The sequence below is a fragment of the Ammospiza caudacuta genome, chromosome 7 (assembly GCF_027887145.1).
Source record: "Ammospiza caudacuta isolate bAmmCau1 chromosome 7, bAmmCau1.pri, whole genome shotgun sequence".
NCBI lineage: Eukaryota > Metazoa > Chordata > Aves > Passeriformes > Passerellidae > Ammospiza > Ammospiza caudacuta.
In genome coordinates, this window is record NC_080599.1 from 24685932 (window position 1) to 24713350 (window position 27419).

The 27419-nt window shown below is 42.5% G+C and overlaps 2 protein-coding genes across 3 annotated transcripts in view; one reads left to right on the plus strand and one right to left on the minus strand.

The window, feature by feature from the left end:
• SWT1 (SWT1 RNA endoribonuclease homolog) overlaps positions 1-11837 on the minus strand; it is a 24975-nt gene extending 13138 nt beyond the window's left edge. Inside the window, 13 exon segments of the mRNA XM_058808167.1 lie at positions 674-822; positions 1469-1605; positions 2792-2885; positions 3224-3412; positions 4917-5018; positions 5141-5270; positions 5851-5907; positions 6047-6118; positions 7104-7851; positions 8529-8587; positions 10686-10760; positions 11632-11792; positions 11795-11837. Coding sequence (XP_058664150.1) covers positions 674-822; positions 1469-1605; positions 2792-2885; positions 3224-3412; positions 4917-5018; positions 5141-5270; positions 5851-5907; positions 6047-6118; positions 7104-7851; positions 8529-8587; positions 10686-10760; positions 11632-11792; positions 11795-11837 — 2016 coding nt within the window.
• TRMT1L (tRNA methyltransferase 1 like) lies at positions 11836-26252 on the plus strand. 2 transcript variants are annotated; one of them, XM_058808169.1, is made up of 16 exons: positions 11836-11974; positions 14489-14638; positions 15499-15609; positions 16366-16479; positions 17334-17398; positions 17741-17870; positions 19298-19421; positions 19833-19912; positions 20171-20417; positions 21076-21288; positions 22083-22273; positions 23129-23207; positions 23759-23925; positions 24128-24187; positions 24532-24658; positions 24780-26252. In XM_058808169.1, the coding sequence occupies exons 1-16, from the start codon at positions 11836-11838 to the stop codon at positions 25093-25095; spliced, it is 2313 nt and encodes a 770-aa protein (XP_058664152.1). In that variant the 3' UTR covers positions 25096-26252. The 2 variants fall into 2 exon arrangements, with proteins under 2 accessions (XP_058664152.1, XP_058664153.1); XM_058808170.1 differs by having other exon boundaries at positions 11879-11974; positions 15499-15561; positions 24780-26251.
• The last annotated feature ends 1167 nt before the right edge of the window (positions 26253-27419 follow it).

The window sequence follows — 27419 nt, forward strand, 5'->3', positions numbered from 1 at the left end:
ACCCCATGATTTTGGGGGATTTTTAAAGCCACAGAGGCTTATATGCAATAAATTTAAACTTTTAACAACCCCATTCCAGCTACAAAATGGAATCTAAAGTAAAGCATGGATGATTTGAAAGTGTCTTGTACATGGGTATGTATCTTCTGCAAACCATACTTCTGCAAGCACGTTTAGAGGTCCTCATTAGTACCCTTGTCATTCTGCATCTGCACTGGAATCAGTTTAGGTGGGAACAGTTTTATCCACATCTGTTCTGGTGGGAAGAAATGCCTGCAACAAATACCCTGATACTATATAGAACATGATGGAATGATTTCTTGCAAGATGTATTTACAGTGCAGGGTTTTACTTGAGTAGCAAAACTGAAATAGAATTTTAATGCCACTAATAAAAAGAACTCTGAAACTTCACACTGAGAAAGCAGCAGCCCTGTTACTGTGTCATTAAAATTCTATTAAAATACTGCACGTGTTGCACACTAATGATCAAACAGGATAATCTTGCTATAAAATGAAATATTAGAAGTGAGCACTGAGCTGTTCCCTGACAATGATCAGGGACCTGGATGACTTGGCTTTGGTTTGGCACAGGTATTAACAACAATAAAATATCAAGGACATTCAAACCTTTCAATAATCAAAATATCAAGTAAAATGATGTAAGAAACCACCTCCATCCATAGGTTTCCAAATGCAAGTTTCATTTCAGTCTCCAAAATACAAGACAAAGCTTCTCCTAAGTTCTTTTCAAGGTCTGGAAGCACATTTGGGAATTGTGCAGTAAAACCAGCATCAGCTCTTGTCTTCCCAAATTCTGTATCTGTCAAATCAATGACACAAAAGGCAGTTATTGAAACTGGGTTTATATCTAATTCATGTTGATGGCACATGAAGAACTTGTCCCCATAAATAAAGACACACTGCACTTTGGTTTGTAAAGCAGGTGTGCTTCACCTAATTAAGTTTCAATTATTTCTAGTTGTACCCACTTGTACTGTGTGTCTTTTAATTAAGAGCTACTAACCAAGAAGGTTAATGTCCCCAGAGTATTATTCATTAGTGATCTTACTCCACATTTCTTTTTTCCTTAAATAACTTAGATCATATACAGCCAGCAGGGTTATCAGCAAGCACAAGAGGATCTCTGTAAGCTGTGCCTGTATCTTTGGAAAAATGAAAAAAAAACCTCCTTCAGTCCCAAAAAGTTCTTTTAAATTACTCTAAACACAGGAAATTAATGCAGTGGTTTTTTCTATAAAATAAAAATATGTCATATTTTAATTTCCTAGAACTCTGAGATGGTTTAATTAACATCTCCAACTTTCAGAAAACCTTTGAAAAAACCTTCCCCAAACAAAAAAAAACATTAATAAAGATTCAAAGCATAGGAAAAGTGAAGGTATAGTAGCAACTGTTCTTCCTCTACCCCACTGATTTTTACAAACCACCATATTCCCCAGACTCACCCTGCTTTGGCTGCTGCAGCTCCTCAGAGTTCTGGGGCCTGTTTACATTCACATTCTGCAGAGCAGTGACCAGATCAGCTTTGCAAAATGCCTTGACCTCACTCACAATGGCTTTATTACACAGATTTTTATCATCCCTAGAAAATAAGTAATTGCTGTCAACAAAGGAATAAAAGCAGCACACTGTATTTGGAAAACTTTTTTTGTGAACTTGATTATATAGATGAAGTTCTCTTTTTTTAAGCAATTAGAAGCAGTTCAAAAATTTAAACCAGAAAATTAGGTAAAAATGAGAAACAGACTGAGAAGTGTTTCAGGGTCTTGGTTTAAGAAAACAGTACTATAATTGCTACAGCAGTGATGCTTACTTACTATGATCTCAGAAAGCAAAGCAGGCAATAATTCTAAGACAGCACTATCTTATTTGATGGCTGCAGTTAATTCTCCTTGTTGAGACCCTTTCGAAACATTCTGCTGGCCAAATCTTTATCCCAGATGCCACTCTGAGGTTCTGCTCCAGCAGAACTACTTTAAAAACCCAGGACAAAGTTGCATCCCAGTACTTTCTCAAAAATTCCCACTTATATTGCTGGAGGATAAACAGATTTTTGGATGAAAACCGTTCTGAAGTCACCTCCTGTTTTTTGATCAGTGAAACCTAAAATCACCACCATGACCCCATGAACACTGTGACTGAAATGGCATTTTTAACAGCCACCTGTGTCAACTTGAATAACCCAAATGGTGCCCAGACTTTTAATCTCACTCACTGAACCATGCAGGAACTGGTTCTGGCCAAGACCAGAGCAAGTAGAGCCAAGGAGTATTAGTGCTTTGAGCTGGCTTTACCTGCTCCTATCAAATTCAGAATCAATACCCAGAGGTCAGCTGTTATCCTTACAAACAGGAACAGCAGCAAATCCATCCCCAGCTTCTCTTTCTAAGATTAATGCCTTCCTTGCTTCTGCTCACCTGGCTGGGAACAGGGATGAAGTCTCTAACTGCATCTCAATCCTTAATTCACATATTTTTTTCTATTTTGTAACTTCAGAAATATTTTTTAATGAGAAACTAGAATAAAATCTGAGAAAGCTATGCTTTAACAAGTTTTAAAATTGAATATTGGGTAAGCTGAATTCTATTTCAGGACTCAAGCTCATGAAGGTGATTCCATTTCCAGTTGTAGTGGTTTATTACATCCTTTTACTCTAGCTTTTAATAGGGTGATTGCCCTTCCAAGAGCTCACATCAGAAAGTGCTCTTTCTTTAAGCCCTGCTTTGAAAGCAGTGTGGGAGGAGAGCTAAATGCAGCCAGGAACTCACGTGCAGAGGACAACAAGAGCTTGTGGGAAGAGCTTCTGGTACTGCAGGCAGCACTGCAGGACACGGTCGTCGTTGTTCTCATCACTCAGCCCATCTGCAAAGGCAGGGCAGGCACAGCTGAGGGATGTGGGCACAGCTCAGCCTCACAAACACCTCAGTGCACTCATGGTGCTCTCTGTATATTTAACACTCCCCACACCAGGACACAAGTGTAAGGTGAAAGTGAGAAACAACTGGTAAAACAATAGGTAGTGGAGACATTCACATGCCACAGCCTTGGATACACTCTGAAGGCTGCTGTAAGAAATTAGCTCATGCTAATTAGCAAACAGCAGAGTGAAGAAGTCTCCATTAAACTCAGAATTCTAAGGCTGCCACTAGGTGAAGTGCAAGGATGAAGTACCCAGCACAAATGGATTGCACATGTATTACACATTTTTTGAGAAGCCAGCTGCATGGATTGCCCCCACAGTTTGGAATCCTGGTTCTTGAGACACTTGTAGATGAACTGCACTGCAGGGATAGCTTTGTCCCGAACATGCTGCAACATTTTCCCCTTCTTCAAGTTGTCCAGCTCTTGTAGGACGACCCAGGGAATGATTAATGCAAGTCTGTCAACTCCTGGAAGGAAGAAAACCATCACCAATAAACAGGTATTTGCAGGAGCGACACAAACGGCTACAGAGAACTTTCAATTCAAGCATCATCTTTATGCGAGTTCACACCTTTCTGCCAGTAGTTTTCATAGTCCTTGCTCGAAAGAAACTAGCATTTGAAAAGAAGCTGAAAAAGGCTGACTTCCCTCTACACTGATTACATAGAAAAGTGACAGTAGCGGGCAAACATAAAGGAGACACAATTTTAATCAGCAGAATACTTTGACAGCATTAATAACACATATTTGCACCAATTGTCTTGGCACACACTTGCTGTGAGATGTTGCAGCAAGGAGAAACAGCAGCTGGAACATCAGGCTACACACACCCCAGTGACCACAGCAGCCACTGCGCCAAAACAAGCAGCAAAAAAAGCAGCATGGGCTGGTGTTCATTGCCAACCAGCACTCCTAAACCAGGAACAGAAAGTGTGGGTATTGGACCATGGTTTTATTTGTAGGTAAGTATGGGCTGAACTTTAAAGCTTTTATATGAAATACAGGGGTAAATGAGAAGTTTAATGACTGTTCTGTTGGTCTCCCCATGACAAATACTTCAACTGTTTTCTTTCTCCTTCATATTATGAGAACAGAATTTTAGAAAAAGGCATTAATAACTATGTGCTTTATAATAAATTAGGCTGGGAATCAGCAGCCTTCTCAACATAGTGGGTCTGGTGCAGGACCAGACATTGGGAGTGTTGGTATTCTAAAAAGGCATTTCAGTGTACATAAGACAGCAGCATTCCTAACCTGAGAGAAGAAATACAGCCTGACACACTCCTGATAATCACTTAGGCCCTAAGGAAAGGCATTTTCCAGGTGGCTGGAATAAGTGTATTCATTAGCTGAAAGCATCAAAGCACCCTAGGCATTCTGACAGATTCCAGATGTGCCTACCAAGAACTGACATGGACAATCCCAATCCTGCAAACATTAAATAACCCACAGCTTCCCAGAATATTAGAGGCAAATATTAAAGCCAGGGTCTGCATTCTGAATTCCTGAGAAACTGCTCAGTTCTGCCACCTTTACCAAGACAGAAACGAAGCACTGACAGCCTAACACTTTTTAGATATAGTTTTATATTTCTAGAAAAAGAAATCCTAAAAGGAGATGAGAAAATAGAGTTCTCACTAGTAAGGGGTTAAATGCTTACATTGTGTTTTCAGAAAGGGCTAAGACTTATTTACTGCTAAGAATTCAAGCATAATCATGGGAGCATCTGCCATGATTTTCTGCAGGTACATGGGCCGTGAGCACAGTAGGTTCTGCTTCCACACCTGAGGTTTCCCTAGGATGCACCTTGTTTGGGTTCACAGAACCAGGCTCTCTGTGTGCCTTCTGCATCTGCATGAAACCTGCTGCCTTTTAAAGGAGCCCAGGGCTTGGTTTACTTCAGGTATCCTGAAGCTCTCACAGCATCTGTTTTTCTTACAATGTCTTACTCATCAGAACATATTTACATACCTGGTATATCCTCAGATTTCAGGGATCTCACAAACTCAAGGTGACTAATCATTATATTTGTGTCAATCACCACTAGGATGTTCAGACCAGAACTAAAAGCCCCTAGGGGAAAAGAAGAAGAGAAAACAGCAGAAATAAACAGCTGTGTGCTCCTTACTCATACCATCAATAACTGTAATTACTTGTTGCCACTAGAGAGCAAAGCAGATCCAATCATGCCATACCAGCAGAAGTATTTAAATCCTGTTCTGGAAGATCTATCTCCATGCTTGTAAGTTCTCCACAGGTCTGTACTACAGACAGGGCCATCCTCTTCTCCACACGAGCAACATGCAAGTCTTCCACTATCTGCATCTACAGGGAGAAAATGAGCATGTGTGTAATCCACTGGAAGGAATCACTTCATAATTATTCCCCAAAAAGACACTTTTGCATTAAAACTGTTAAAGTTGGCTCAAAATGATGTCTGAAAAATTTTAAGTCAGTACAGGAAATACAAATCCACAAGAACTTCTACATTCAAAATATGGCCTAGAAAGATTTATGACCTTTCTACATGGTATTCAAAAACTTTGCTGCATTTTTTGCTACACAAACTGCAAGTTTCCTAACAGGCACTTCTTAAAAAAGATGTCTCTCTTCCAACTAAAAAGTTAAAGGATGAAACATGAGATAGCTGGAGCATGTGAACAACTCTGAAGGCCCTTTTGTTGCACATGGTAACAGAAAGACACACTTTATCTCAGAAAGTTCCTGATTAGCAACACTTCAGCAAGTTTGCTTAGTTTTTTAAATAAATGCTCTACATTTGAGTGTAGACCATGAGTCAACAATGTCAAATACTTGGGAAGGTCATGGAATTGTCCAGTTACACAACCTCAGTGCCCTTGGTCTTTAAGACAATACAGAAGTGTTAAATGAAAGCATTACCAACCTCTTGGTCTGTTTCTGTGTTCTGACTGTCTTGAAGGGGTGGAAAGTCTTCAGAGCTCTGTAGGGAGAATTAAAAACACCACAAACACACACCCTGCCAACATTACAAAATATCAAGGAATACTGAGGTAAAAGGGATCCCCATGTCAGGAGTTTTGGAATACAGCCCTGCAGCGTTAAACAAGTCCCTCACTCACCTTTGGGACAGGCACAGGCTTCCTGACCTCACCTCCCTGGTAGGAGTCAGATGTGCAGGGGCCCTCAACATTCTAGAAACAAGCAGGAACAGAAGAACAACACCAGTCTTAGAGGGCTTTTTAGAGAACACTGGGTACTCCCAAGTGAATAGGGAACACAAACTACAATTATTAGCATCTACAGTATCATTTTAATATGGCTTAGATGCATGGCTTTCTTTTAAAGAAATGACTGGACTACACAGCAAATTCCATCTGAACATTAACCCCCCATCTTTTTTTACAATGAAAGTGCTTGACCAGGCTGCCCAGAGAGGTTTTGGGGTCTCCATCCTTTGTCCTGAGCAGTGAGCTCTGGCTGACCCTGCTTGAGCAAGGGGGCTGGACTGGATGATTTCCAGAGGTGCCTTCCAACCTCAATGACTCCCCAGCTTTGCATGTAATAACTCTTAGCATACACATAAAATGTTCACACTACTGTAACACAAACTGGAATCTCCAAACTTGCTGGGCATCTTCACCAGAACAACAGCAAAAAACCCCCATGGATCAAGATCCAGCTTGTGTTTGGCTCTGCACCACAACCTGAGCTTAGAAACAAACCCATCACAGATAAAAGGGAAGTTCTGCAGCACACATACCAATTTAGTCCCACATCCACCCCAAGCTCTCCAGGCATCACTCTGCTAGCAATGCTCTGTCTGGCAGCAAGTTTTCATTGCTTCAGTTTATTCATTCAAAAAATGAAATAACCTTATGAGCTCAAAACAAAATTCAGCTGATTTGTACCTAAACTAAAGTATTCCACACCCCCAGCAGCAAAGCAAAGCCATGGAAGCATCTGAGCAGACACAGTCCCAAGACCTTTACTCTTCTGATCTGTTTAACATTTAGCTGAGGAACATGGAAACAAGGTTTACATTAGGATCAGAAAAATCCACCTAGTTAGCTATGAAACCTGGCTGGATTCTGTAAGAAGACAGTCTGCTCATATAAATCTGCCATTAAGAAGCCATCCTGAAACATCTACATAATACAAAGAACGGGTTCTAATTACCTGCTTAAAACACAATGCTGTGGCTTCCAAGTCTCCTTCTTTAGTTCCTGGGTGCTCAGGAGCTTTAGGAGAACCAGGGCTGTGTTTCTTGCGTTTTCGAGAGTCCAGTCGTGGTGGAGTTTCACGTGGGGAGTGTGATGATCTGTGTTTACTTGTGTGCCTCTTTTTCTCAGCAAAGTCCTTGTATTCTTCTTCCTCCTCCTCCTCCTCTTCTTCCCAGAAGCTAGATAATACACTTGGCTCCTTACTGGCAGGTCTGTCACCATGCCCAATCCCTGCAGAGCTGTCAGGTGGCTTTTTGGGAATTCTGACATCCTCACTTCGTTTTTTTGAGCTCTCTGCCTTTTTATGTGGTACCTCATACACAGAGGACTTAAACTTTTCTATCATAGCTTGTTCTGCTTTTAGCTTGAGCTTACAGAGTTCAGCTTTCTCTCTCTTTTTCTTCAGTGCCTTGTCCCTCTGAAGCTCAAAGCTGTGCCAGAGCCTTTTTCCTTCTCTTCCATCAGAGCGACTTCTTTCCTTGCTGGCAGTCACCACATCAGGAATGCGGGTGGTTTTGCCATGTTTGATTTCTTTGGCTTTAAACTGGATCACTATTTTCTTCTGCGTTTCTGTATGAATTGAAGAACTATCTGGGGTTTTGCTTCTCTTTGGAGATTTTTCCTGGGATCTTCCATCTGCATCATCAAAAGCACGAGAACTTCGGTGTCGCTTCTTCTCGTGCCCATCTTTCTCTGGTTTGGACCTACAGAAACATGATCAACAAAGTAATGTAATTTAGCTCAGTTAATGGAAAAGAGCAACAAAAAAGGCATCTGCATTTCATTGAGACAGAGCTAAGCTAATTTATGAGCACCATATTCCTAAATATGAACTTGAAGCAACAGTTATCCTTCAATAGTTCGATACGGCATTTTTTGGATTTACCTTTCTCCACTGTACAGCCATTTTAGCTTCCAGAAAATGGAGAAAAAGCTTCTTCTGCATTCACTGCTGGTTTGAGAGACACCCTACACAGTCGAGTTTCTTCTTATCACACAGATAAGTTTTAACAGCAGTTCAGTGATAAAGGAGGTGTGTTACCTAAAAGGTCAGTTTGGTCACACAGTGCCAAAACACACACAGCTTTCAAACTGTTTATCCTGCACTGGCTGAGGAACTTGGAAAGGGAACAACAGAGGGGAATATAATACCTTTCTAGAGAAATCATTAATTCTATGGAAAATTATTAGGAAACTTCCTAATAAGAGCAGAGAAAATACTCAGTAATTATATTTACTGTACACTAGGTTTAAAATATCCAAAGAAAGACTGGTTAAAACACCATATTTAGTGAACAGGCTGAAAAAAGTCTTCAGCATTAAGTCCTCAGCATTGTTATATTTTAAAATAGTTCTATTTAATGACAGATTGAGAATTTACCTCTGATGTTCTGTTTCTTCTTTTGCAGTGTGCTTGTAAGATCTTGTGTCTTCAGAGTTCTGAAAAAAAAAAATCAGGACCTTACAGATGAAACTGCAGTTGAAAAAAAAGCCTTCATAAGACAATGTCAAAACTGGGTGGTTTGGCTGCTTAGAGAAACACTAAGGTCAAAGGGTGCCAAGGATGTGCATGCAAAGATAAGGGTGCAAAGGGTTTAACAGCACTTCATGATTTAATCATGGAGCACTTTAATGCTTACAAAGTGATTCAACAGGGTCCACTACAGCAGTGGCAACTACAGACCTGAGATAGTAACACTCCTACCATGATCAACCCACAGGCACTCACTCAGGTAAAACCATGTCCACATGTAGTTTTTACACACCTCTGGGTTATAGGACTGAGGATTCCCCAAACCACAGCAGGGTGCAGGAAGTTACAACAGATAATGGTAACACATGGATTATTTTGGATAAGGAAGTTCCAGACAGTTCATCCTTTCACAAATAATTCACTCTTTCAATAACTGGGGCCTGCTGACTCAGTGAGGCCATCAGGTCACTCTGCAGTGATTTTTCCTACCTAGAGAAGCCTTAGCTGGTTTATTCCCACACTAGAGAGCACTTTATGCAAAAATCAAAGGCTTGCAGAAACCAGGGGAGTCCTAAACTAAGGCAGTTCTAAGAACTTCTGCCTGTGGCTGGTTCTGGAGCTGCAGGACCAATACCAGCAATACAAAGAACAAACAGAATGACAGACAATTCCAAAGGCTCCCCCCGGGGCCACATGCACCCCCTGCTGTCCCAGCAGCTGGAAAGCACTGAAGGAGCTCCCCTGGGGCAGGCAGAGCTCATGATGCTCCTGGGACAACTTCTGGTGATAACAAACCCATTTCCAGCTGCTCATTTCTCTCCTCAAGGCCTATTCCCTGACAGCCATGAGTTTTCATGACATTTTTATTATTTCTTTTCAACCTACCTCCTCCTTTTCTCAAACGTTTTCATTTAATTTAATCCTCATAAGCAAATTTTCTTACTGTTCCTCTCCTCCCAGCACAACCAGTTTGGGGTATAAGACACCTCCCACCCATGCTGGGATCACACCAGGACACTTGTTCCTGTTAGAGATTTCCTCATCTTTTTGCTCTTAAAGGTGTATTCTGCAAACTGGTGAGGCATTAGAAAGGGCAATAAACTGCAGTATGAGGTTTTAAGCCAAGTGTTTACCCTTTGTATTACAGAAGTAAAAAACCCAAAACACTAAGGCATCTTAGGACAAGTTATTTTTAAGACAAATTGAATAATAGTAAGGAAACCAGGGCAAGAAATAATAGTTACAAACATTTGACTTTGAACAACGTTTTCTCTATGATCAGAAAGCTTCTAACATGAATAATTCAGTTTGTAAGGCCATAATCATGCTCATTTATTAACAGCTGCAAAAAATTTTTGAGAAGACAAGTAAAAGCTCTCTTACTTTATACATATTCCTTGCAAAATCCAACAGGAAAAAAATCTACCAAATTTAAGTGTGGATTTAATAAACTACTGATTTATCAACTATGTACTGTACTTCTAAGAGTAAATAACTTGTCAGGAGTTGGACACAAACAATTAAAAACAATAGGAAACTACACACAAGTATGACCCAAAGGTGACAACTCCTGTAGCACCTGCATTTTACAAGTGATTCAGTGAAAGCTGACTCACTAGAGTCAGCTAGTACAAGTATGTACTAGAATATGCTGAGAATTTTGGTCATTAATTTATGTCTCAGTGGCTAGAAGGAAATATTTGAGAGTCACTCACCAAAATGCTGTGAAGTGCAACTTGTGGTTAATCAGAAAATTAGGATATATTATCCAAGTTACAGAGCAGTGCAAGAAAACAGCACTGGTTTCAGCACCAGCATTAAACCCAACTTTCCTCAAACAGAAAGATACACTAAAATGAAAAATTTTCTTATTTTCTGATACCCATACTACTCACAGCTTCTGAAGAAAAACACATTTATCTGCCCAACTCAACCCTCCTGCTGTTCTTTATGACTCTGTCTTTAAACTGAATTCATCCTTCTACCACAAGGCTGCTAAACAATGTTCTCTTGAATGTAGGAGGTTGAATTAAGATATAAAAGTAATAATATTTCTGCTCCTACTTTGTCATCCTGGCCATCCAAAGAGACTTCCTTTCCAGACAGTTTCTTCAGCTTCTTTTTAGACATCTTCAAATCCTGCGAAAAAAGCGTGCTGTCTTTATTGCTTGTTTTAAGTTTTTAGATCCAAATGAGCTAAAAATAAGTTTTAACTGCACAGAGAAAAACACTTTATAATAGTCTTCTTTTGTTTCCTCATTATAGATCCACAGTAGATCTCAACAGGGTTAATTAATTATTCAAATCTGAGGGGACGCCAGAGCAGAAAGGACAGCAATTACACCTCCCGGAGACAGCTATTTTGTACCAGCAAACAAACAAAAACTAGCATACTTCAACACTGAGCCGCATTACAAGTTTTAAGACCATCGGACACTGGCAGGGGCTGCCCAGGGAGGTGTTGGAGTCCCCATCCCTGCAGGTGGTGTCCCAGCAAGGCCGGGACGTGGCACTCAGAGCTCTGGGCTGGGGAGCCCGGTGGGGATCGGGCACAGCTTGGGCTCGTTGGGCTTTTCCAAGCCAGCCGAAGCTGTGACTGTCTAAGGCAGTCCCGGCTGTGTGACAGCCGCCTCCGGCCCCTCCGAGGATGGAGGAATTACAGTGACATCCCGCAGCAGCCCCTCCACACAAACAGCGCGCACCACCAGGAAGTTCAGGGCAGCTGTGGATTCACCCGGAGCTCCCAGCGAGGCGATCCCAGATCCCAGACCCGAGCAGGGCACCCCGGGACCCGCTCCGCCCTGAGGCGCGGGCAGCACCGGGCTCTGAAGGAGCCTCTCACGGGGGACTGAGGGGCGACAGCTCCTGCCTCGCTCCCTCCCTCCGAGGGGACAGCCCGGGGGCCCGCAAGGCACCCGGGGCGCTGCCAACAAACACAGCTCCCCTTCCCTTCCGTCTATTTCCCTTCTCTTCCTCCCTCCTCACAGGACGCCGTGCGGCGCCGCCTCACCCCGCTCGGCCGCTCCCCGGCGGGCCCCGCGGCAGCTGTCGGGGCCGTTCGGGCGGCTCGGGCCGTGCCCGCCGCGGCTCCGCCTCCGCCGCGGCTCCGCCTCCGCCGCGGTGCGCGCCGGGCCGGCCCGGGCGCGGCTGGGAAGTGTAGGCGGAGCGGGCCGCCCTCGGCGTGAGAGCTCCGCGGCGGCTCCGCGCCGGGAACATGGCAGCGCTGGAGGCGGCAGAGGCAGCCCTAGAGGCGGCGGAGGCCGAGCTGGGGCGGCGGCAGGAGCAGCAGGAGGAGGAAGAGGAGGAAAACCACAACCATGACCGTGAAGGCGGCGGCGAGGCGGCGGCGCTCAGTGAGAGCGGGCAGGGATCGGGCGGGTGGGGGAAGCCGGGCCCTCCGTGCCGGGGCTGAGCGCGGGCGGGCGCCATGCGGAGCCCGGGCGGGTTTGAATTTACAGCCCGGGCCGGTTTGAATTTACACCCCGAGCTGGTTTGAATTTAGAGCCCGAGCCGGTTTGAATTTAGAGCCCGAGCCGGTTTGAATTTACGCCCCGCGGCCGCTCGCCGTCCCCATCCGCCCGCGCCGGGGAGCCCTGGGAGGCGCAGGCTCCCGCTTCTCCCGTTTTCCCAGCGCAGTGCCGGGCCACACGTGTTCCCGCCGGGCCTCGCTACGCTTGAACCCGCGCTCCTGTCGCTTCTTTCTTCCCCAAACCTACCGATACTTTGCCTTTGGGGATCATTTATTGTTCCATGAGGTCCCTTGGGGAGCCCGAAGTGCGGCGCGGGCCGCGCGGGCTCAGGCGCGCATCTTTCCTCGCGGCTTTTTAAACCGAAAGGTGTTTGCGCTATGTGCTCCAGGAGGGGCCTGCTGGAGCAGGGAGGTTGGACCACCGTGGTCCTTCCGACCTGACCCTCTCTGGGATTCTGTAAATTGGTTTTGCTGGACTTCCAGTTCCCCAAGTGAGCCCTTGCTGCCAGCCCTTTGCTGCTGCAGCCTTACGGTTGGAGTGAACTGACTCTTCTAATTCTTTTACTCGTGTCAGTGTACCTTAGGTTCTCTGAAGAAGCCTTATTCTGTTTGTGTGTGATCAGTGATTCCTGGTGGGCATTTAAAAAATCCTGAGCCTGCCTTTCTTCATCATTCAGTGTGAAAGTTTACCTCTCTCCTTGTACATTTACATATTAACTAGCTGATTTTTTCATATATTCGTATTATCCTTTTCAATCATTTTAACCTCTCCACGTGCTCTGAAGATGCAGAAAGTCCAAATCTGCTGGTTTTTTGTCACTGCTGTGCTCTCACTATACATTTTTGTAACTGTTTCCACTTTTCCCCAACTAATCAATAGTTGTTAGGGATTTCTTACCAAACATGCTTTTACTTACTCGTTTCCTTTCTGTCTTTATTTTAATAAAGCATTTAGATAGTAGAAACTATTACCTGCAACTTTTTAATAGAGCATTAGGCTCTATGCAAATATTTCTTAGGTGAGTTGCTATCTTAAAACAGGTCTGTGAGGAGCACAACAACAGTCTCTTTGTAGCAATTCACCTCCTGATAGATCTTTAAGATAGGTAGAATAATTTTACTCTGTGCTTCTGTTTTTTCAGGTTTTTGAGCCCCTGTCTTGAGGTATTCCTGCCATTTTCTTTTTCTGCCAGTTTTCATAATAACAGGCATTTTTACCCAACAGCAATGTTTAAAAGAAAACAAACAAAAGTAGCTCAGAGGAATCTGAAGAACTGCTGTAAGATCCTTCCAGCCTGTCTTAGGCTGTGATCAGGACTAGGTGGATAGGGAAGACCAGAGAAATCAGAGAATCATGGAACGGTTTGGGTTGGAAGGAACCTTAAAGCCCATCCTGTTGCAGCCCCTGCTCTGGGCAGGGACACCTCCCACTATCCCAGGTTGTTCCCTCCACATCCAGAGAACAACCATCCATTCCTGCATCCTCAGGAAGTAACTTCCAACACAAACCAGTTTGTAGGTCCTTGTTTTCTCCATGAGGTGCATCCCAGTTTCTCTGTAGGGACAGACAGCCCGTGGTTGCCTTTTGTGCCCTCTCTGCACCTCCTGTCTGTCCCATCCAGGCTGCAAAGCCTTGGCCTGCTCTGTTGCATCTCAGTAGTTGCAAAGCAATGCCTGAGCTTTGTTTCTTGTTACCCATGGTAGAAACTTCACTAGCTGGGAGCAGGACAATATTTATAGATTTATGTGGCTTTCTGAATCCTTTTCTAGTGCTTCCTTATATCTCTTGGACGGGGTCAGACCATGCCTTCTGGGGATTTCTACCTCTTCCTTCAGTTATTTTCCCTGGGTTTGACTATTCTCGGCAGTTTATCTCCCCATCTCTCAGGCTCTTGAAATGCTTGAAATTCTTCACCAGGTCCATCTGTACTGCCCCAGGAAGTAATTCAGTTGCAAATGCTGATGGCACCAGTACTTACCTCATCACTGCCGCTGCTGATAGCAAATTCCTCCTTTAGTCCCTTCTTTCATACTGCTTGATTCATGAACTAAACTGTTATCAACCTTCTTTGATAGCAAATGGTCTGGGGAATTTGGAGCTCCTCCTTGCCTGCTTGCCTTGCTTCACTGCTACCTGCCAGTGTAAATGTTATTTTGTTCACCTTAAACATCTGATACTGATGTGTGAATAGTCATTTCAGCTGTCAAGGGTTACATTATTCCACAGTGGTTTCCAAGGATAATTGGAGTGAAAGTTCATCTCATACTATTCTCCTACATAATTTTTTTCCTTTCATGCTTTTAGTCAGCACCAGATTATTGAAAACAAATGAGAGTGTTTGTATAGTTCAGTTACATCAATGACACTTTTATTGTGTTTTTGTTTTGTGTGTTTAAGATGGTTTGGTCTCTGAAAACATGAAAAGCAAAAACGTTGATGTGAAAATTCCTGAGTCAGAATTGGAAGCTGAAGACAGAGGAGCAGAGGAAGAACGCCCAAGGGAATCTGATAGCAACATTTTGGATCTATCATCTGATTACCCACGAGGTTTGTTAATAAACTCTTAATATTTGTGCCATGTGCTGGAGGAAAGGTAGAAATACTCGGGAGGAAAGGTAAAGGGAGTGTGTGAAATCTCATTTTAAAACTCACCTCTCTATTCTGACCACATGCATCAGTTGCTTTGTCTGGCATAAGAAAACCTGAAAATTTATCCTGTAAAAACATTGTAAAGCTTAAAGTTGTTACAGAATCTCTGTTACAGTGGACTGGGAAGTTGTGTGTGCTGGAATCAATAAAGCAGATTTCAACCTAATTTTCTTGGGATTGGCAAATGCTGACTGATAAGTTGAAAAATCAGGTGGTAGATCTAGAGGTTAAATTGTTTACTAAATGAAAGAAAAAAATGGTAGAATTTAATATATCCTGGCTCCACAGTGAATAATTGTTCTTAAATTTGGTCCACTTATAGTTGATATTTAGTTTTGCCAATGACTTCATATGATGTTTTTGTACTGCTTTTATGCATGATTTGCATTCACTAACAATGCTGAGCAGTAAAACCAGGTGTAAAGGGAATGTGACTTGATCTTTTCAGCTGTTTTTTTTTTTTTTTTTCAAATTAGGATTTTTCAGTCTTAGAAAGTTTGTGTGTCAGTATTAAAAAGAAGTAGAAATATATGAAAATATATGGATCCTATTAAAGAGCTATTCTGGAGATAATTTTTGCAGGCATTTGTGCTGCCATGGAAGTAAAAGGACAAAAAACAAGTATTTCAGTCTGTCCTGCAGTCATTCTCTAACAGTGCTGGATTTGATGTGCTGCATAGAAAAGTACCAGTAAACTAAAAGCAATTTTTAAACTAAGAATGCTTAATTTCTAAATATTTCTGGGGTGTTTTTTTTAGACAAACATATTTCAATTCAGAGACACCTTGCTGATCTAGAGAAACTGGCTGACCTGAGAGAAGGTGAGTTGTCCACAGCAGTGTCCCAGAACACAGAACTTCGTGTTACAGGTATTTACAGTTTCCTTCAGATTTTTTCACACTACATATATTTATGATATTTAAAGATGAGGAGTTTTGTGAAAAAAGGCTTTATGGTTTATTCTCTTGTTCTTCTCCTAAATTCTGCCTGAGAGGTTGTTTGTCATTCAGCTAGTTTTTATTTAGGTTAGTACTTCAAGGGCTTCAACACATTCATTGCACAGCCTTGCCTTTGCTTTTTGTGTCTCACATGCAGGATTTTCAAGAATTATTTTATATTTTCTAAAGTTCTTTTATATAGGGTACATTGCCTTATTTTGCAGCTTAAATAGATATCTTCTTGTTTTATCCAAAAGATCCAGGAGCTGGAACAACAAAATTTTGTTTTAACCTCCTGACTTGTTTGGGATTTTGGTTTGGTGGATTTTTTTCAACATTTCAAGTCTTGCATGTCATCTGTAAAGTTCTGTTGTTTCTCAGTACTTTTCAGAAGTTTCATTATAGCTTCATGTTGCTGGAGGAAAATATATACTAGAACCCAAAACCCAAAGGTTGTAGAAGTTAAAGATTTTAAAAGTTTATAGTGATTTTGGTCTATATTCTATGGAGGAGAAAGAGGCAACCCATAAATTTGAAGTTTGTGCATGAAGTAGAATGTTCCCTGAGGATTTCATCTTTAACTCATGTTGATTTTACTTTCAGCCTTTTTTCTCTTGGCCTGCTTCTCAGGTAACACTATTGGTAACTGCATTTCATGTTTCTCATCGTTTTTAATTGTATTTTCAGATGAAAGGAAGCCTTGTCCATTGTGTCCTGAGGAGAAATTCAAAGCTTGCTATAGCCACAAACTCCATCGTCACTTGCAGAATTTGCACTGGAAGGTTTCTGTTGAATTTGAAGGTAATGGCAATTGGGTTTGAATGGTAAATACTAGAAGAAATTGTGCATATGTTCTGTGTTTCATCTTTCAAAATTCCTCTTGACTTAAGCATTTTCTTAGCAGCTCTGAATTGGAGCCATATTTTGAAAATTACCATAAAATTTAAAATATCTGTGTAATGAAAACTACTTCAATAAAAGTTTTAGTTATATATTAATAATAATCAGACACACATGGGTGATCAGTTTTGGTGCATCATAAAGATTCCATGGGTTCTGATAAACACTTGGAGTCTTTGTGTAGTATCAGTATTTAGTAGCTTTAATTGTTTTTGAATTAACTCTGTGATCTGCTTGTGACATGCATTAAAATCCCTGCAAGAAGTTTAGGAAGGAAAATAAAGTGAGCAGTGTGTGTTTTTTAAAAATCCAGGTGTATGGGTTTGTGGCAAATCAAGTGACTGTTTAGAGGATGGGCAAGATAAAGTTGAACTATAAATTTTCCAGCTGGAGTATCAGGTATCTCATTTTGGTCTTCTTTAACTGTGCAACATATGTTTAGAGATTGAGTCTTCACACAAGTCTTTAAGCCAGGTAACAAGATTTTTGTGAAAGACTTACTGGTACTTTTGAACTGGAGATTTGGTGTAGCTTTATAAGATGCTCAGAGACTTATTTTAATAAACTAAATTCTTTGCATTCTAAAGTTTAAAATGTATAATTAGCTGATAAATTTCCCTGTGCAGAGGGGGGATGTCCCAGATAATTGGTGATGTTCTATTGTTGCTGTCTGGTGAAGTCTGAAGGGAGAGCATGTGTTGCAGGCCACAGACATGCTGTTCATTTACTGTTCTGGGATGGCATTTGTTTTCCAGGGTACAGAATGTGCATCTGTCACTTATCCTGTCGGCCAGTAAAACCCAACCTTGCTGGAGACCAGGTAAAACTGCTGAATCCCAGAAATTCCTGTTACTGTACAAATGGGGAAATTGGGTGACTGAGGGGAACTTTTGAGATCTCCTTAGTCTCCAAATACATCTTGCTCCCCTGTGTGATGCCAAAAGCTTGTTGGTCCAGGGTGTGTGATGGAGCCCTTGGGTAGCTGCATGGGGCTGTACCTCTCTCACTGTGGGGGGCAGCTGCCTAGCTCAGCTCTGGCTGTACATTCCAGATATTTTGTGTGCCCTAGAGGTAACAGATGACTTCTCATATGCCTGTGTTCAGTTCTACTTCAAGCATGTTTTATGTATTCTGGAACTATAAGAAAGGATCTATTTTACAGACATTGTCCAAGATGGGAGCTCATTACCACTGCATCATCTGCTCAGCAACAATAGTCCGGAGAACTGACATGATCGGTCACATCAATCGGCACGTGAATAAAGGAGAGACTGAGTCCAGGTTTAGCACAGGTGAGCTCTGACAGGAAACATTCAGTCTTCTTCTGTCATATACCACCTGCAGTTACACAGGAAAAATTCAGAAACAGAGTTAGCCTTTCTAATGAAAAATCTGCCCTTGATATTTCAGAACTTTTGTTTCATCAGAGTTGTGATTTAGTCTTGCATTCACCAGTTCCTGTGTTCTTATTGAGATAATAGTACTCCCCTCACCCTTAATGTTGTAAGGACCAGCTTCTGTGTCTCCAAAAGAGTGAGGGACATGGAATCTACAGGAAAAAAAAGTCTGGAGTAAATCTTTCTGCAATGAGAAATTCTTAGCTTTTTATCCAGACTGAACAGCCTGGGTTCCCAAAACAAGTTTTTTCCAGTCTCAGAAAGACATGATAGAGGTGTCAGTAGTTCTTTGGTAAATTGCAATCCTACCTGACTTGGTCCATAATGAGACTTTGGTTTCTAAACTTGCATAAACTAGGTTAAAAACATTTTAAATAATTGGAGTGCCAGTAGTTTGATGCCTGGGCATCAGTTGGGATGTCTGAAAAGCGATAGTAGTACCACAGTCCATATCTTTATAGATTTTGTGCTGTGAAATACATTGATCTCTGTGTGCTTCCCTTCAGAGCTGTGAGTAAAGAATGGCCCATTTAGCGTTTTTAACAAAATGCATGAGGGAGTTTTTCCTCACAGAGGGAGGAGAAATCCAGAGGTTTTGTGATCTGTACGCACTGGGCAGCTCTTGGGGCCCCTGAAGGTGGAGCAGATACACCATGAGTGTGTTTGCAAGCCCTGAGAGAGGCAGGGTCATATCCAGTTGGTACAAATTTTTCCTGGCTGTTCCTACGTACATTTTAGACTGTGGATGAATTGCTCAGAGGAGTGGCAGCCTGTGTTTACAGTTGTCAGATCTGAAAGCTTGTTTTGCCACAGGCTGTCTGCACAGAGCTCTGGTGCTGGAACTGTCCATGTGCCTTACAGTTTATGCACATTTTGTGTGGCTGTTCAATAATTTAAAACAGATCAAGGATTTTTGCAGTTCATTAAGACACATTCAGGACTTTGTTAGCAGGGTTTTAATTAATTAGCAATGTATTATGTTTAAACATGCAAAACAAATGTGCTAAGTCTCAGGCTCAGGGGCTGGCTTTCTTAAACTGGAGTGGATACATAAGAGCCCAACTGAGAAACAAATCTGATGTTTTATGAGAAGAAAATTGTGGTAGAGCATGATCTTTATTTGCCACTTTTAAGATTAGAAGATCAATTGTTTCCTGCTTCTCCCCTCATCCTTGTAAATTGGTTCATGTGCTGGTTGGATTGCAGCATAACCCAGACTTCTTGCTTTATGGGAGCAGTTTTTTAGTGTAATTTACCAACTGTGTTAATATTAATTTCAATTCTCACCAATTCTTTCTTTCTGCCTCAATTCCTTGTTCCAGTTCGTGCTCCCAAGTCATCTTACAACGTGGTGAAGGAGTCAGCCACAGATGTGCAGGTTCTTCCCAACCACTCCACACCCCAGAAAACAGATTCCTATTTTAATCCTAAAATGAAACTCAACAGGTGAGAGAGCAGGGAGTGGGAGGATGCATCAGAGGGATGGGGAGCTTGTAGTGAAAAATCTGTGTTTTGAAAAGCATCCTTGCAAAACTTCTGTTCAGAGGGAAGGAGAAAGGAATTTCTCATCAGAAAACACTTCTTGACAAATAATATTTATACCCAAAATCACTATATGTGAAATAGTGTCATTTTTGGAGTTCAGTATTTTCCTGTAATTAGTAGATCTTACTTTAATAATACTGTGCTGTAGAATTCAACTTTTCAGCATAGCTGAGGTTTTTATTTACAGTTCTTCCCTGTAAAAAGTGGAGTTTAGCTTCAATATCCCACTGTTAGGTTAAAGGGAGATAAATAAGAAGAAGGAAATAAAACTGTTCTCTCAACTTATAGACTGTGGCCATTTTTGTCTTCCAGGCAGTTGATATTCTGTGCTCTGGCCGTGCTTGCTGGGGAGCGCAAACCCATTGAATGTTTGGATGCTTTTGGTGCCACTGGTAAAGTCCATTTCTTTAATATTTTGGTTAATATCCAATAGGAGGAAGCAGCAGAAATTCATAACTGACATCACGTACCCAAAAATAATGTGAGATATGCAATAATTCTCTTCCTCAGGCAGAGAGTCCTGAGCTTCCATACAAAAAGACAGCTGTCAAAAGCTGTATTAAGGCTTTTAAAAAGGCTGTAAATAATATTAAAGTTCAGTGGTCTTAAAATCAGTTGTCTTATTGCCCCTAAATTCTGTTTTTCCACAGGAATCATGGGGTTGCAGTGGGCAAAGCACCTCAGAAGTTCTGTGAAAGTTACAATTAATGATTGTAATGAAAATTCTGTGACAATGATTAAGGAAAATTGTCATTTAAACAAAATGAAGGTGAAACTGAACAGTAGGGAAGAAGACAATGGTGAAACTGTGGGAAATGGAGAAGAAAATAGTGACACCATTGAGGTGACAAAAATGGATGCCAATGTTGTCATGCATTTGAGATCATTTGATTTTATGTAAGTGTTGAATGTTTCTGTCAATTTTCTGGTTTGGTAATGACACACCCTACCCCACTTGCCAGTATGTGATTATTTGGAGAAATTGGCATGATAAAAGAATCAACCAGCAGTCACTTGAAATGTAATTTTGTCCCAGAAATGGTGTGGGGACAGAACTTTAATCTTAAATGTTTTTGAAAGTGCTGGAAAAATATTAGTTTTTATGACATTCAGAATGGGTTACAAATATACATGAAAATTTTAACCCAGGCTGGGTTTTTTTTTTTTTTAATAACTTCATTGTCTGTTTGCTGAAGGGAAATGCCAAATTAGTTTTGGTCTTTTTTTTAAACTTGTTTTTAGTTTAAAATGCTGTTTGTTGCATCTCCTGTTTTTATCTATTTTGCAGCATATTAACTTTGAATTAAAGCAGGCTCATTCTTCCAGGTTGGGTATAGATGCATGCATTCAAACAGATATCAAAATAAGTAGTGGGATTTTTTTGTGTTATAATGACTGACATTCAGATCTGAGCATTGCTGGAAGTTTTAGTCCTGTTCCTTCTTTCTGTTTCAAATGTGATCATAGGTGAAGGGTTTAAAACAGTGTTTTCCTCAGTGTAAAGCCAGACTCTGCAGCATTTATAGACACTCAGTGGTACATCCTTTCTTTTCAGCCATTTGGACCCCTTTGGAACTTCTGTGAATTATCTGGACTCTGCCTTTAGAAACGTGAGGAACCTTGGGATTGTGTCACTGACATCCACAGACATCAGCTCCCTCTATGCCAAGGCTCAGCACGTGGCCCTGCGCCACTATGGCTGCAATATTGTCAGAACAGAGTACTACAAGGAGCTGGCAGCCAGGGCTGTGATTGCTGCTGTCACCAGGTACTGCTAAACCGTTTCCAGTTAGGGAAAAAAATTATTGGGTAATTATTCAAAATAATTTGTGACCGGGCAAGGCAAAAATGCATCAGTAGGGTGGGGGGGGTGGGATGGTAATGTGAAAAAAAAAATATCCAGACTTGCAAACTTTTATATTTCTCTATCAGTGTTGCCATTTTAGAGCTCCACAGGATTTCCTAAATACAAAATAAACTGCTTGAATGGCTTCTAGCTAAGCCTTTCAGTTAGACTTCCTTCAGTGGAACCTGATGTTCACTGCAGACCCTCATACTTGAGGTTAAAAAGATGGATGTGATTACTAACTTGTGAAATCAGTTATTTGCATATAGATGCCCTAACTAAACTCAGTCTGTTAAATTAAGACCTAAAACCTAATGGAGAAAAAAGGTACAGGCAAGAGGAAGGGACAACTTCTCAGGAAAGATGAGGAGGAAGTTAAATCATTAGAGGCTTTGAGAATGCCAGAGCACAAATGCTGAGCCGAACATGTTTAGATTTCCCTTGTCCTCCTCTCCCTGCTCATGTGATGATGCAGGTGGCAGACCACTATTTCTAGCTGTGATAAAAAGAAGTAAAATTAGATTTGCTTGGCCTGCCAGGAAGGCCACAAAATGAGGCACTTGAGAGCAGGAGGAAGTGTTCTTTCTCAACTCTTCAGTACCTCTCTCTAGGAAGGGAACGAGCTCAAGAAGCGTGCAGCAGGTTCAGGTGTCCATGGCAGTGTTTGCCTGCTGAATTCAGCACAATTTGGGCTTTGTGTGTGTTTGTCCCCCCAGGGCTGCAGCTCGCTGTAACAAGGGCATTGAAGTGCTGCTGGCAGTATCTCTGGAACACTTTGTTCTGGTGGTGGTCAGAGTGTTACGGGGCCCAACCCCTGCGGATGATTCAGCAAAGAAGGTCCGATACCTCATTCACTGCCAGTGGTGTGAAGAGAGGGTTTTCCAGAAAGAGGGCAATATGGTGGAAGGTAAATGGCTTTTCTTTTGTTGTTTTCTGTTCTGTGCCTTGTTTATATTTACATCCCATTAGTAGCAATTCCCTTGTATGTAACAGTGAGTGGTATGTGTGAGATGGAGAGGGGGCTGTGCTTCATGGCCATGGGCTGGATCAGTTGTCTGGATGGATTTTCCTGTAAATGGACTGGATTTGTGGCACAAATTGCTCAGGTTGTGACTGTCCCATCCCTGGAGGTGTCCAAGGCCAGGTTGGACAGGGTTTTCAGCAGCCTGGGCTAGTGGAAGGTGTCCCTGCCCTGGCAGGGGGTGGCACTGGATGGGCTGTAAGGTTCCTTCCAACCCAAACCATTCTGGGATTTGTTTCTACACAGGACAACCTCCCAGCCTGCTCTTGCTGCTGGAGCTGCTAGGATGCCTGGTATGTTCACGGATCTATGGATCTGCACTTCAGGAAAAGCCCTAGGATAGGGATAGCCTTTGATACTATTGGATTCCTTCAGATGGCAGCAACTGGATAGCTTTTGGTGTCAGATTGCTTTTCTGCTGCATTTCAGTTCCTTAAAATGCAGTGGACTGAGCAGTCTAGTTTTCCCCTGCTGTTGTTAATGGGCTGTCCCCACATACAGGTTAGCGAAGACAGGGGACAAAAATTGCACTCCTGTTTTAACACTGATTACCTATCATGTCATCAATCACTAAATCCCACCATGAGCTGCTTGGCAGAAGTGAAAATAGTGTCACACTTGTGCTGTTGCTTTTCCAAATACCTCACTGAAATGAGCTCCCACTGCATCTCTGTGTCTGTGCAGTAACACAGGCATGGCTGGCTATTGCCTAACAATTTACATGCTGTTTTTGTGCTGCAGAAAACCCTTACCAGCAGCTGCCCTGTGACTGCCATGGCAGCATGCCTGGGAAGACAGCAGTGCTTCTTGGTCCTCTCTGGTAAGTTCACATCTAAGGACACATTTGGAGAGTCACTCTGGCCCAGGAGCTCTGAAGCACAGCTGTTCATACCATAACATTTTTTATTTTAGCACTACAAAAGGAGGTACAGCAATCAGCAGGAGCTCAGGAAACAGAGTGTAGATTTGAATTGAGCAGGGTGTTCAGTTTTTCCTTTTGTTTAAACCAGTTAATAAATAGTAATACATTTTAAATTTCACATTCAGTGCACTTAAGGAATATGTCCTGCACAAGAGAACCTGCCTCTGTGTTCCTCTATTTGCCTAACTCCTGTTACTCAAAACTTGTGGAGAATTTATTAAATAAATCATTACGTGTGCTGATGGTAATAAATACTACATTGCTTGTTAATTCATATTTGTAGAAACAAGAATAAATCTTTTTTAATTATTGTTTTAAACAAGACCAGTGTTGTTGTTGTTGCAAAAAAATGTAATGCAGTGTTACATAGTTGCTGATCAATCTGGGCAAGAGAATGGAGTGGCTTCCATTAAGAAGCCTTAACTTTTGATTTCTCTCACGTCTCATAGGTCAGGAGCTCTCTTTAACACTGGATTCCTCAGGAGGATGCTCCTGGAAGCTGTGCAGTATGGCTTGGATGAAGCTCAGCCACTTCTGAAGACATTAGTTTCTGAAGCAGAGTGCACAACTCCCAAACATTTTTCTACCCACAGTCCTGGTGATGAGAACAAACAAGGTAAGAAAAGGGGCAGCCTGTTCACAGAGAGGACTGGCTTTGTGGTGATTTTTAGAGATGCTGATCTCTGATAAGTTACTTAACAGCAGTGTATCCATAGAGTTGAATGCATTATTGAATAATTGAATTATTTCATTCTGTGTAATTAAAGCATTTTGCCACTTAACAGTAGAATTAATTTTGCCGTCTAATTGTATTCTAGAAGAGTGTGGCGTATATATTAGAACACCAAATACTTCTGCAGAATCTTACTTAGTACATGGTAAGTGGAGCATTTTGGTGTAGCTTTTTTTATATTTAACAGTATTGCACTCTGTGGAGTTTTTTCCCACCCAGTACTGATTTTATTTTATCTAGAATCATATTTATTGGTAAAAGCAGAATGCCTAATAGTCTATGAAGGCCACTTTAATTTACTTGTTACTCCTGAAAATGGCCTGTTGATTAAATTCAGGCCAAATTTTACCTCTGCAAACACCAGCTTAGAAAAGCAGCCACACAGCTGAAGTTGCTGCGTGACTTTGTTTTTGTGTGTGCTGTCTGAGGCTTTTGTCTGAGGTGTTTTTATGAGTGCTGAGTGGTTTCTGTGGCCGTGTTGTGGAGCAGGCAAGAGGAAAAGCGAGGAGGTGCTGCGGGGCACGGCAAAGCGGCAGCGGGCCGAGCACAGCGCCGAGCACCCCCCGTTCTACTACAACATCCACCGGCACAGCATCAAGGGCATGAACATGCCAAAGTAAGTGTGGCTTCACCCTCAGCCCAGTCTGACGCTGACACACAGCTTGTTCTGAGTCAGCCCTGGCAGCACCACATCTGTTCTAAATGCAGGGCTTTGGTTTTGCTGCCTTTCTTCCCAGGTTAAATAAGTTCCTGAACTATCTGTCAGAGGCCGGATACCGTGTGAGCAGAACCCACTTTGACCCCATGGGAGTGCGCACCAACGCGCCCCTGGCACAGTTCAAGACTGTTCTCATGAAGTACAGCACCCCAACCTACGTGGGGGCACAGGCAGAGGGCCCTGTGCATCTCCCTGGAGAGATCCAGGTGGGAGAAGAGGTTCCAGCTGCTGCAGTGATCAAGGTGGAGGAGGCTGAGTTAGCAGAAGATGATAAATCCGGGGTTGCTGCCACCATGGTCACGGAGTCCTACCCCACTCACTGTGCTACTGAATAATGCAGATGGGTTTGTTCATCAGGATGTTACAGACTTCCACCACACCCTGTTCCAGTAAACCACTCCTTCCTCCCAAGCTGGAGTTTGACCGTTTTGAGCTGCCTGTTGTACTTGGAAGGGACAGTTTAGACTTAGGTAACAGAACTTAGCCCTGATCCCAGCACGGCTGTGGTCACAGAACCAGCACTGTGGGAAGGCTGTGGAGTTACCTGCTTTTATGCTCACCTCCTTTTCACACTGAGGCATGGAGGTTGCTTCCCAGACTGTCCAAGCCTTACTGCCAGCACAGCATCCAGGAGGTGGGACAGGGCCAACAGTGTTCAGCATTTTGGGTGAAACAGCCCGTTCCTAAAATGCATCATTCCTAAAACCTGGCCAGCTATGATCCAGAGAGAGGGCATGTTAAGGTAACAAAATAGCACAGATAAAATGCCCTCTGAGTTAAAAGCCAGGCAGTCCTGCCTGGGTGCAGCTGTAGCTCCAGGTTGCACATGTAACTCTGCATTCAGGTCTGTTTCCAAGGTTCTGCCTCCAGGCAGGAGCTGATCCCAGGAGAACAGGAAGGAGCGGTGACACGGCTGCTAGTGAACTTCAGTTTGTGCCCAAATCGTAGTGAATTGTGTAGTCACTCTAGGTAGTTGTCTGCTCAGAGCTTACAGTGGTTGTGTGCTGCAGAAAGGTACAGGGACAAGGGACCACACTGGACCTTCAGCTGAAGTTTGTGGTGAGTTGTCAATAGTAACTCTGAGCTAAGATCTCTTCTGTGAAGGAGCAAAGCTGCCAAGTGTTGGCAGTTCTGGTTTCCTTAAATACATGGCAGCATTCCAGCCAAACGAGCTTGCCTTTGTCCTTTCTTTGCCCCACACTCAGTTTTGTTATCTCTGTGCATTCCACTTGAACAGCTGTCAGCAGTGGTTGCCATTTCTCCCAAGTTTGGTGTTCACTCTGGCCCCCAGTGTTAGGTTTATCTAAGAGCAGAATATGAGGGGTTATTATCCTTATCCATCTCTGAAACTTTACAGTAGAAGTAATAGGATTAATACACTCCTGATAATGCAAAACATCCTGTGCTCTCTCAGGCCAGACAGAAGTTGCTGCCTCTTCTACTCTCTTCAATTCCAGATTGCTTTGGTGGAGAGTTATTCTCTAGTTTCAAAAAGGAAGAACCCACTGAAGGGTTCCTGAATCAGTGATACAGCAATGTTTCCTTCAAAAATGCAGTGCTTACAGTTCTTTTCCAAAGATCACCTGGGAGCACATTGAAAGCTAAATGGAAGGAGAGAATTTCACGTTCCCTAGTGGCACTTTTGGGTTTTTAAGTGGATAGTGTTGGCAGACATTGCTTGCAGGTAACACACTTCAGTGTTAGTAGGATAAAAGCAGTCCTAAATTAGTTACCTGGGGCAAAAGATTGTTCTGATCACAGTAAATTAGGCTAAAAAGGAAGTTTAACTGAAGGCCCTTGTGGGAAATACTTTTGATTACTCTTATTACTCTTACAGCTCCTTTTAAGGAGCCAAAGGTATTGAATACCTTTTCCAAGCCAATGCAACTATTCCCACGTGTTTGGAAGGGCAGAAAAAGTGAAACTCAAGACTTGTCTGTACAATCTGGGCTCTTTTCCTCTGCCAGACAGGCAGAAGCTGTTGTAATCTGTCAGGGTCCAGCTGAAGGGGTGTTTGTAACTCAGGCCTCTGGGAATTCTTTTCCTATCCAGAAGTTGTGGACCAGGTAGGATCAGCCCTGCCATAATCAGCTGACAGAACATTACTGCAGGTTTGAGTCTGGAGCTTGGGACACTTTGTTCTTCCTTGCACAGATCCACATGGCCAGGAAGCTTTCTGGGAGTTGAAGCTGTTCAGAGGCAATTTGGGTAACCAATGGCGGCCCAGAGAGCAGCAGGATTTCTTCAGTCAGAGATGTTCATATTCAGTACATCTCAAGAAACCCCACACTGGGCATACTCAAGCATTGCCTCTTAACTCAAGGTGCATCCTCTGGTTAAAAGCTGTGGTGAATGTAGAGAGAAAACAAGGAAAGGAACAAAACCTGATCTCTAAACAATGCACCTCAGCTGAAGGGGTTCATTACAGTTGCTCTGTGCTGCTCTTGACTAAAGGTGTCCAATAGTTAAATGCACCCAAAGTTGCTGGGCTTAACCAGAGTGCTGTGAAAATCCTTCATCCCCTTCCTCAGGCTGCAGGATCTGGTTGGAACAGCAGCACGTGTGACAGGTCAGTGGAAGAGCTGACACCTTCTGTGTGCCCCTTTTTGTCACTCAAGGCTCAGGAGCTGAGCTGCTCTCAGGGGACTGTAACAGCCAC

Excerpts from the sequence above, each read along its gene's own strand:
- TRMT1L (XM_058808169.1), top strand. The coding sequence starts at position 11,836 with ATGGCAGCGCTGGAGGCGGCAGAGGCAGCCCTAGAGGCGGCGGAGGCC. Across the intron at positions 17,871-19,297 it reads TGAGTCCAGGTTTAGCACAG|TTCGTGCTCCCAAGTCATCT; the intron begins GTGAGCTCTGAC and ends TCCTTGTTCCAG. Across the intron at positions 24,188-24,531 it reads AGAATCTTACTTAGTACATG|GCAAGAGGAAAAGCGAGGAG; the intron begins GTAAGTGGAGCA and ends GTTGTGGAGCAG.